Genomic DNA, 10119 nt, shown 5'->3' on the forward strand with positions numbered 1-10119 from the left:
AAACATCGATAGAATCTAGTAAGTTGGTCTGGATTCAATCACCTACTTGCTTGTAAAGACATCGCCGCATTTGTGGCAGTAGAACCAACTCATCTTCCAGTGCTCCATGTAGTCGTGCTTCATGAGCGCCACCAGGGTGTCCGTTTGGAAGCCACAGGCTGGCGTGAAGCACGAGAAAGCATTCAGCCGCACCTGCGTCTTGAGCAGATCGAGTAGATACAGGTCTGTGAATGGACAGTTTGAACGTTAGTTAACTTCGAAGTGAGACCTATTCGAATGAATCCCCACCGTACTCCTTGTCGGTGGTCATGTGCGTTTCCACCAGCCCGTAGTCGTCGTACAGCAGGGAGAGATTTCCGGCACTGTTGCTGTTGCTCCGGCTGTGGTTCACAATCCAGTCGCCAGTGAAGTTCATGCGACGTGTGTACATGGCGTCTTCCTGGTCATCATCGCCTTCTTCTCGCTCCTCCCCATCGCTGTCGCTCCCCTCGTCCTCATCATCCATGTTGTACTTGTCCCAGGCCTCCGAGCAAGCCCTCGAGCGAGAGCGCATGGAGCGAGCCCTTGGCGTCAGCGAAGACTGCACTGCCTGACCACCCGGTTCCTCCAGAGCCTGTCAAGGATTAGAGGTTAATTTTGGCCTATATATATTCCTGAAAACTAGTTGTGCCAGTAGTGGCACAAGTGAACTAACCTCCTGCTTGGCCTGGCAGATGGTGTGGTGCAGCTCCCACTCGTACTTGGTGTCCAACTGGGCGTCGCACAGGTCGCAGGGAAACCGCTGCTTGTGCTTCAGACGCTCGTGCTGCCGCTTGCTGGCCATCGAGTCGAACTCCTCGTCGCAGTGACGGCAGTAGAAGATGCGCGAGGAGCGGCTGACTTTGGCAGACGCCTCTCTGTCACAGCCGGCCTCGTTCAGCACCCGACACTTGGCGCGCGGTGGGCGGGGCTGAGTCCGGCGCATCCTCGAGCAGCGGCGCAAATGCTGGGCGTAATAGTCGCGCCGGAAATAGGCACGTCCACATTCCTGGCACTCCAGCCGGGTGCGCCATCGCCAGCCCTCCGCTTGCTTCTCTCGCGACTCCTTGGCCGACGGCGAGTAGGGTTGCTGGGCGAGGTAGACTTCCAGTACGGAGCAGGAGGAACGTGAGCTGCGGATGCTACCCTGCCGCCTCTTGTCGAGCCCCTCTTCGTGGCCCTCAATCAGAGTGGTGGACACCTCCGCATCAGCGATGGGCGGACTGTGCTGGCTGGGCGAGGTCGTAGTGGTTGTCACTGTTGTGACTCCTCCTCCGGAGCGCTGCAGTCGCTGCATGCGTTGCATCAGGGAGCGGGTGACCTCCGAGTGCATTTTCAGCTTGCAAACGCACTCCACGCAAATGGCCTTCAAGGTGGAGCGGATTACATCGGCCTGGAGATTAAACAAGTGCTGTAGCTCGCTTTAATAGCCGAGTACTATAATGTACTTACATGAATCTTCCAGTCGCGACTGAGGCGACGATGCATGTCATGGTTGGAGCGCAGATCCAAGAGGGCTGAGGCCTTTGCGGCGCCACAAATTGTGCAATTGGCACCGTTGGCCTCCGCCTCTCGCTCAGATTCTACCGAATTCAGATCCTGATCCTTACGATTGCCATTTTCCACAGAGCAGTTTCCTTCAGTGCTGCTGGGTTCCGGTGGATCCAGTGCCGGGGCATCCTGCATCTTGTCGGGAAATGGGTGCTCCTCGTGGGCAACTATCACGCAGGCGGGGACTCCACCGGTTTTCCCGAGCTCAACTAGTTCTGCTGGGTTCTCGTGTCATTCCCAGTCATAAATAGGATTTGGAAGTCAAATAATAGCTCTCAAATTATTTGAACAACGAAGTTCTTCAAGTTTTTTTGTAAATATTTTTAAAGAAGTGACCACCACAGTGTGACCGTTGTGGAAGTTAAGAAAATATATCGCAGAACATTTGAGTGTCTGGCAGCACTCAACGTTCTCTTTTAAGGCACATTTTTCTGGTGCAGTGGCAACCTTGCGGAAACCGTTGAATTGCTTCATTCATTTCCGGTGCCTTTTCAAACATCCCCGAAAATTTAGGTTTTACTCAGCTACCAATTTTTAAAAGGAGGTTGGAAAAAATTCATTGCTACAAGCTTAATTGTTAATGGAATATTTTTAGCCATCGAACTTTATTACAGTTAAGGACACGTTTTTTATCCCCTTCTAGTAATGTAGATTAAAAGCGCCTTTTAAGCAAACACATTTCACTAAACCATTTTACTTTTCTGGATAACATTTTATTGCTTCTGAGTAAAATACCCTTAAAAATTCATTTCCTTCACCCACAGATATCGCTATAATTTTGTAGCCATTAGAACACAAATCAATGACGAGTTTCAAAAGGACAAATAACTTTGTCATTCCAAAAGATTACTGAAATTGTTTATCCATTCTTAAAGATTAAATTAAGCAAGCAGATTGAAAAATCAATTTTCTTTTGTCTATAGCGCAATTGTCAAAGTTAATGGATAAGTAAAGTGGCAAATTACGCTAACAAAAGCCTAAATTATTATTATCAAAGGTCATTTGAGCTGCAAAAAATTTGTTGGCCAATGTAGTTAATTACGTGATAAGCTATCACTAGGGTTAAAAATAACTAGCAAATAACTATTTGGCAAGATATTAATCAGTGTATAAAAGCCACCTTATGCAGGAATAAAAGCGAAGAGCTGGATAGAACACCTGGTAACCGATGACTTCCAAGCCAAGGAATGGCGTCACTATACGCACAATGAGCCCTGAGGACTATGAAAACGTGAAAGCATTCATGAAGACGGAGTACTTTACAGCGGAGCCCCTGTGCCAGTCCAGCGGTGAACCCGTTCACCTGCAGAACGAGGAGGAAAATGACGGGATAAACCTCTCGATGATCCACCAGGGCACATGTCTTTTGGCCCTCGACGAGAGCAATGGTGGTCGAATAGTGGGCTTCGTCCTGGCAGGAGCCCAGTTCTCCGAGGATGTGGAACCGCAGCCACCGGCGATCGAGACTCTGGAGCAGAACGCTTGGGGTCGCATCTACATCATACTCATCAAGGCCAAGCGTGAAGCCAATCTCTTTCAGCGCTACGGCATCTCGAAAGCGCTCTACTCCCACGTCACCTGTGTGGCCACCGCGATGAGGGGCAAGGGCTTGGGTTCCCGCCTCACCGCCACATTGGTGGACGTGGGTCGATCCAGGGGACTGTCCGTCCGGGTGGCCTACTGCACAAGCTTTTACTCCGCTCGCCAGAAGGAAGAGCTGGACATGGAGTGCATTTACTCCCTCAACTACGCCGACCACAAGGACGATCAAGGACGAGTGATCTTCGCACCGGCAGCACCAAACTCAACGTTGCGAGTAATGGCCATGAGACTGTGAACGAGGGTTCGGTAGAACTAGGAAATTAAATGTTTTAAGATACGAAGACAATTCCTTGTAAATAGATTTTGTTCAAAATAAAATAAAGGTTTTATTTAAGTCTCTACAATAATATTAAAACACAATATTTAATAATATTTATTCACTATGGGGCCAAAAGTTTCTCTCTCGCAAAAGAATAAGTGCACAGAAAATTATGCACTTAAAGATTTCAAAGAAACTTATTAAAATATTTTTTAAATATTTTTATCAGCTGTTATAATTTAAAAATTCCGGAACAAAAATTAACTTTAAAAACCGTAGAAAAATTAAATATTTTTCGCTTTGATTTTACCTACTGCGGTGTTTAGTAACGTTAAATATGAAAGCATTAAAAATTGTTACAATTTTTTACTTTATTTTTTTTTAATTGATTTTAACAACTAAAATGCAAATAATATTTAATCCATATTTAACTTAAATAAATTGCATTTAGATCAAATATGAGCTCTTTTAAATCAAATATTTTTCATACAATATCAATATTAATAAATCATGCAATTTATTTTGAAATGTATTTAATATTATGATTTTATTTTTATACCCTTGCAGAGGGTATTATAATTTCAGTCAGAAGTTTGCAACGCAGTGAAGGAGACGTTTCCGACCCTATAAAGTATATATATTCTTGATCAGCATCACTAGTAGAGTCGATCTAGCCATGTCCGTCTGTCCGTCCGTTTATATGCAAACTAGTCTCTCAGTTTTAAAGCTATCTGCATGAAACTTTCCCAAAAGTTGTCTTTCTATTGCAGGTAGTATATAAGTCGGAACGAGCCGGATCGGACGACTATAGCATATAGCTCCCATAGGAACAATCGGAAAAATAAATGAAAAAAAATTATAACTTTGCTGTTTTTTAATTTTTTGTTTAGTTCTTCGACATATAGTAATGGTAAAATATTTCCGATTTACAGTTTAAATTTCATCAAAATCGGACGACTATAGCATATAGCTCCCATAGGAACAATCGGAAAAATAAATGAAAAAAATTATAACTTTGCTGTTTTTTAATTTTTTGTTTAGTTCTTCAAGATATAGTAATGGTTTAATATATCAGAATTACGGTTTTAATTTCATCAAAATCGGACGACTATAGCATATAGCTCCCATAGGAACAATCGGAAAAATAAATGAAAAAAAATTATAACTTTTCTGTTTTTTAATTTTTTGTTTAGTTCTTCGACATATAGCAATGTTTAATTATTTCAGAATTATGGTATAAATTTAATCAAAATCGGACGTCTATAGCATATAGCTCCCATAGAAATAATAAAAATATATAAAATAACTATCTAATAATTGAGCAAATCATCATAGTTTCAATGTTTTTTTTTAGCACATACTCAAGTAAATCATAATTTAAATGTTTTCAAAAGTATTTAATTAATGCAATAGCTGCAAGGGTATATGAACTTCGGCTTGCCGAAGTTTGCTTTCCTTCTTGTTAATTTTAATATTAAGTACAAAATTGGCATTTACATGGGCAGATATTTATAAGTTTATTTATATTTATTAGTTTAAAGCTTACTAGCCAAGACCCGGACATGAGTATGGGGTGCTGGTGGATTGTATATGGGTCGGCCTTGATCGTCCTTGTAGTCGGCATAGGCCAGCGAGTGAATGCACTCCATTCCCAAGCCTTCCATGGCCTGCTTGGCGGAGTAGTAACTGGTGCTGCTGCCAATCAGGAGGGGAAATCCCCGGGAGCGGCCCAGCTTCATTAGAGTGACGGCGAGGTGGGACAAAAGACCTCTTCCCCTCATCGAAGCGTGAACGGAGACGGCTACTAAGTTCAGATATATGCGGACACTGCAGCGTTCGAAGATGTTGGCATCGCGCTCCACTTGGGCTATCATCTGCCTGCTTCGACCCAAAGCATTTGGCTCCAATTCCTCGGCTTCCCTGTGTTGTTTGGCCAGTATGCTGGGGTCCATTCTTTCGGCCAGAGCAATGCCCACAAGGAGTCCCCCCTTGTTCTCGTCGAACGCTATCAAGGAAAGCCCTTGGCTTATCACCGAAAGGTATCCTTCCTCAGCTTCTTCCTCATTTAGAAGATGAATTGGCTCTTCGAGGCCTATTCCCATAGGCTCGTCGTAATGAAAGTAGTCCCTCATAAAAACTTTCACAATTGGGTAGTCGCTCTCCTCCATGAGCCGAATAGTTATCCCATTCCTTTGACTCGGTATCATATTGCAGCAAGCGGCACGACTTTCTTTTCTGGTATCGCTCCGATATTCTACTGGCGCTTCTTTTGCAGAGACCTTTTAAAAGAAACCGATATGAGCTATCGGAATGTATTGTACAAACAAACTACATTGGCTAGCCGAAGTTAATATACCCTTGCAGATATACGAGATTATTTAACATTGGTCGTATTTAACAGAACACCATGATCACTGATCACTGATGTATTTCTTACGATGGTTCTGTTGAATGCGTATGATCACTGATCAAGTTGCAAAAATTCTTCCATTATGATCAGCAAAAAAGGTACGCTTCTTTTTCTTGATACATACATGCTAAATATAATATCTGCTAGCCTATATCAATGGTGTAAGTGTCGATAAAACCAAACAGAAAAATCACATTGTAAAAAAAAAAAACAAAAATAAAAAACAAAGAAAACAAGCAAAAATTAATTAAATAATTCGAAAAGTATTACTAGCGTTCAGCAGAACAAACTTGATCACTGATTACTGATCAGTGATCATTTTGTTTTGCTGAACACGCCCATTATATAAAACTACTAGACATCGAGTTGTATGCGTTATATGCATTGCTTATATGTATGTTTAAAAATAATGAAGTTAGGTAAAGTTAAAATTAAAGAGTTAAAGTTAAAGCCGAGTGAGACTTTTGGGAAAGTTCCTTCAATATAGACTAAGCTGTGAGACAAATTTCCGTAGAAGTGGACGGCAGACGGACAGACGACTGAACGAACATGGCTATTTCAACTCTAGTCTAGTGATTGTGATGCCTTTCAAACTTTTAACTGAAAGTGTAATACCCACAGCAAGAATATGATAACTACTTTACTTGTTTTTGGTAGTTGCATTTATGAATAATAAAATCCGATATGAGTTATCTAAAAAATGTTTATTACATTATAAATTACTTAAACATTTCTATGTATTTGACCAGTACGAATAGCTCATAGCAACTAAATAAGTCTTTTGAAGTTTTTGGATTTGTATGGACACGCACAAATGATAACACGCTATCATTAAAGCACAAATATAGTCAGGAAACTAACGGAATAAAATCCCGTTTACCTCTTCAAACGCATAAAGTATATTTATTATTTATTTGTAATAGAATTTAACACCATTTGGATTTTAAGGAAATTTTCTTCGCTAACTTACTGAAGGGGTGTGAAGATAATTTGTAAGGGCAACGTCACCAAATTTACAATCGTACGCAGAGCCCGGTTATGAACTCTTTGCGCTTTCAAAGCGCAAAGTGGCTATGCCCCATATTTGGATACAACATGTCATAGATGGCATCAAAACCGACCTGTAAAGAAACATTTTCGTTGCTTTGAGCCTTCCAAGTTTTAAAAGACTAGGCGCTGCCACTTTTGTAATATGCAGCCTCCACGTAAGCCGCTAATCCACAGAATTAAAATGTAATAGAAGCAGAAAAAAGTTATTCTTAAACCGTTTGATAGAGTTTGATAGATAAAAATACAGCTAAAGTCACTGTGACTTTTCACGGATGGTGGATGGCTCTGTGGGATCATCAGTCCACCATCCATCAAATATTCAACCCTTTTCGCTTGGATGGGCTCTGTGGGACTGGACTATTAAACTTAAAAAGTCACTAGACATAAAATCTTTTTATAGAGTTATTTTTTGAAAAAGCTCAGATTTTGGGCGATAATAGCAACAAAAAACAAATACAATGGTTTTATACATTTTTGTCCCAAAAAATTGGTCTTGTCGCCAACTTTTGTATTTCGCAAAATACACGGATCCTGAAAAATTAAACGCGAACGGACGTCGGGGCTTTTCGTAAGTACAGCTAATTTTTGTTAATTATTATACAGTACATATTCAAAATAATGACTTTTTCCACATTTGATATATATAAACGTATTTTGAAGATATATCTAGCTTTTAATCGTACTTAAACCAATTGGTACATGTCCACCCTTAAACGATAGTTTCCGCCAACTCACTATCGTCCACCACTATCTGTCATTCGGCGACGCGACGGCCAGAATTCAACGTGCTTATTTTCCGCTCGGGATTTTACAAGAGAAAACTAATCGAAATGGGCGTACAAGTAGTTCCAATTGCTCCTGGTGATGGTGAGTACAATGCTAGAAATAGGAATTCACACAAAAGATTCGAGGAAGGCCGGCAATTTTCGCTGTAACCTAGGCATTGCATTTTCGCGGTGCACAAGTCGGAAAACTACCCGCAACAATATAGTCGTCCCGCTCACACACATCCATTTTTGTAATCCCTGCAGGCAGCACCTTCCCGAAAAATGGGCAAAAGGTCACGGTCCACTACACCGGCACCCTGGACGATGGCACCAAGGTAGGTTCTACTTCGAGTCATAGAATCCCCCAGCTAACCGATGGTTTTTTTTTACCCCCAGTTCGACTCGTCGCGCGACCGCAACAAGCCCTTCAAGTTTACCATCGGCAAGGGCGAGGTCATCCGCGGCTGGGACGAGGGAGTCGCCCAGTTGAGCGTCGGCCAGCGCGCCAAGCTGATCTGCTCGCCGGACTACGCCTACGGCAGTCGCGGACACCCCGGTGTCATCCCGCCCAACTCCACCCTCACCTTCGACGTGGAGCTGCTCAAGGTCGAATAAGCGATAAGGCCGCCTGTTGTGTATACCCCCAAAAGTGGCGGGGTTGCGGACCGGCGCACGGACGCCGAGCCGAAGAACACCAAAATCGGAACCAGAACAATCCAGCAGCATTTGCCAACCCAAAAAAGATAACTCAAATCCAAGCTCTAAACTAGAACTAATTTAACCGCAATGGGAACGCATCTTCTACGCATACAAATAAACATTTATTCAAGTCAATGACAACAGATCGTGTTCGCCAATCATTCTGCAATTATCCTTTAGGGTTCTTGGAAACTTTTGGTAATAATCCTTCCATTCGGGTCTTATGTCAAGTTTGCATTTTTAAAAATACGATTTTATTATAAAACTATTGTCTAAAATTTTCAATTCGATTAAATTAATAATCGAATTAATTTTGGTACGCATTTTTTTGATGATACATTTGGTGGATTTGTATTAAAACTAATTTGAAAACTACACAAAAAATATAGTTTTTTCTTTCCTCTTCTGATGAATAGACTTCAAAATACTTTTTTATATGTACTTCCAGAAAGAAAATTGTTCCTAAATGCAGCATAGGTCGTGCCATTCTTGATTATTTTTGGAACATCTGAAATATTTTAGTGAAACTTTGGAAAAATCCAGTTTGAAAATAAAATTTTATTATATATATAAAATGGAAAATCATATTAGAAATAAACATTTATTCAAGTCAATGGTGACAGGATCAAGCCTTATGATGATCCTTCCTAGATTCCTCTTGTGATAATCTGTCCTGTTCGTTTTGCGTTCCCCATTTCCCAACCAGATTCCTCTGAATGCCTTTTCAGTTCTTGCAGACCACGTCCATAATCTGGTCAATAACTTCAAAGCGCTCTTGCTCGTATGTCTGGGCATGCTTTAGCCAATGGCCGCGCACCTTCTTCCAGCGGGCCACATTGGAGGCCAGCAGATCTCCGGCACTAGCTCCCTCCAGAGCCTTCTCCCGCTTCTTGTCCTCCTGGCCGAACTCCAAACGGGGCGGGATGATGGGCAGATCCGTGGACTTTGGCTGCGGCAACTGAGTGAGCACCTTAATCTCGCCACTGCGCAGTCTGGACAGGATTTCCTCACCGTTGTCCTCGCGTTTGGCGGCGGCCAAAGATCCATCCGTATGAAAAGCGGCCACGGCGGGATTCCTGGGCTGATTGGCCATCCAGGCTCGGCAAATCGGGTACAAGGGAGTTCCATCCTGGTACTTGGAGAGGTCCAAGCTCCTTTCGAAAAGGCGCATCACATAGGACTCACCGGGAGCCTTCTGGGTGGCTCCACCGCTGCCCGCGTTCTTCTTATAGAGCATTCTCCTGGCCTTGATGCGCCCTCCACTTCCGCCAATGACGATTCCCATAGCGGAGGTCGAAGCCGTGGCGGTGGCTCCAGCCGAGACCGCCTTTATCTCCGGCTCCAACTTTACCTGGTACTGGCGCTGCTGTTGCTGCTGGAGCAACAACTTCTTCGAGGGACGACCCCGAATGGGCAGATCCGAATCCGCATCGTCGTCCGGCGGTTGGTAGCTCGTCTCCGGCTTCTGCTCCTCTCGGCGTGACTCCCTCAAGCGCAAGGACATCTCCTTCTTCTTTGGCGTGGTCTTCATCTCTGATGATCCCTACTTTTTGTGCAAAATTGAGGAAAAACAATTTCGAATGTCAATCTCGGAAATCAAACTGGATGGCAGTGCTTTACAGCACTAAAACGCCGCTCTGTTGTTCAACACTGTGGAGTTCCGTCACATCAAAAAAATACCTCGTAACTAAAAATACTAAAAAGGAAAGCGCGTCATTATGTGAATTTGAATTTTGAACAAACCATTTCAAATTACCCGAACC

General features: G+C 42.9%; 5 protein-coding genes across 5 annotated transcripts in view; 2 read left to right on the plus strand and 3 right to left on the minus strand.

Moving 5' to 3' along the window:
• LOC128256765 (zinc finger protein 33A) overlaps window positions 1–1918 on the minus strand; it is a 181192-nt gene extending 179274 nt beyond the window's left edge. Inside the window, exons 1-4 of the mRNA XM_052987367.1 lie at window positions 1471–1918; window positions 695–1411; window positions 289–613; window positions 47–224 (exon numbers count right to left, since the gene is read on the minus strand). Of these exons, the coding sequence (XP_052843327.1) occupies window positions 47–224; window positions 289–613; window positions 695–1411; window positions 1471–1704 (1454 nt within the window). The 5' untranslated portion in view covers window positions 1705–1918. The remainder of the gene's footprint in view (window positions 1–46; window positions 225–288; window positions 614–694; window positions 1412–1470) is intronic.
• An 819-nt stretch (window positions 1919–2737) lies between these two features.
• LOC128256654 (arylalkylamine N-acetyltransferase-like 2) lies at window positions 2738–3406 on the plus strand. The gene has a single exon (XM_052987151.1). The coding sequence runs from the start codon at window positions 2738–2740 to the stop codon at window positions 3404–3406; it is 669 nt and encodes a 222-aa protein (XP_052843111.1).
• A 1559-nt stretch (window positions 3407–4965) lies between these two features.
• On the minus strand, window positions 4966–5662 carry LOC128256650 (arylalkylamine N-acetyltransferase-like 2). The gene has a single exon (XM_052987143.1). It carries the CDS (start codon window positions 5635–5637, stop codon window positions 4966–4968), a length of 672 nt encoding a protein of 223 aa, XP_052843103.1. The 5' UTR covers window positions 5638–5662.
• A 1937-nt stretch (window positions 5663–7599) lies between these two features.
• LOC128256615 (peptidyl-prolyl cis-trans isomerase Fkbp12) lies at window positions 7600–8497 on the plus strand. The gene is made up of 3 exons (XM_052987102.1): window positions 7600–7757; window positions 7922–7992; window positions 8054–8497. The coding sequence occupies exons 1-3, from the start codon at window positions 7721–7723 to the stop codon at window positions 8270–8272; spliced, it is 327 nt and encodes a 108-aa protein (XP_052843062.1). The 5' UTR covers window positions 7600–7720; the 3' UTR covers window positions 8273–8497.
• A 400-nt stretch (window positions 8498–8897) lies between these two features.
• LOC128256614 (protein lin-37 homolog) lies at window positions 8898–9997 on the minus strand. Its single transcript, XM_052987101.1, has one exon. It carries the CDS (start codon window positions 9885–9887, stop codon window positions 9081–9083), a length of 807 nt encoding a protein of 268 aa, XP_052843061.1. The 5' UTR covers window positions 9888–9997; the 3' UTR covers window positions 8898–9080.
• Window positions 9998–10119: the final 122 nt, after the last annotated feature.

This window comes from Drosophila gunungcola (genome assembly GCF_025200985.1).
Source record: "Drosophila gunungcola strain Sukarami chromosome 2R unlocalized genomic scaffold, Dgunungcola_SK_2 000027F, whole genome shotgun sequence".
In the NCBI taxonomy this organism is placed as follows: Eukaryota; Metazoa; Arthropoda; class Insecta; order Diptera; family Drosophilidae; genus Drosophila; species Drosophila gunungcola.

Excerpts from the sequence above, each read along its gene's own strand:
- LOC128256654 (XM_052987151.1), top strand. The coding sequence starts at position 2,738 with ATGACTTCCAAGCCAAGGAATGGCGTCACTATACGCACAATGAGCCCT.
- LOC128256650 (XM_052987143.1), bottom strand. The coding sequence starts at position 5,637 with ATGATACCGAGTCAAAGGAATGGGATAACTATTCGGCTCATGGAGGAG.
- LOC128256615 (XM_052987102.1), top strand. The coding sequence starts at position 7,721 with ATGGGCGTACAAGTAGTTCCAATTGCTCCTGGTGATG. Across the intron at positions 7,758-7,921 it reads TCCAATTGCTCCTGGTGATG|GCAGCACCTTCCCGAAAAAT; the intron begins GTGAGTACAATG and ends TAATCCCTGCAG. Across the intron at positions 7,993-8,053 it reads CCCTGGACGATGGCACCAAG|TTCGACTCGTCGCGCGACCG; the intron begins GTAGGTTCTACT and ends TTTTACCCCCAG.
- LOC128256614 (XM_052987101.1), bottom strand. The coding sequence starts at position 9,887 with ATGAAGACCACGCCAAAGAAGAAGGAGATGTCCTTGCGCTTGAGGGAG.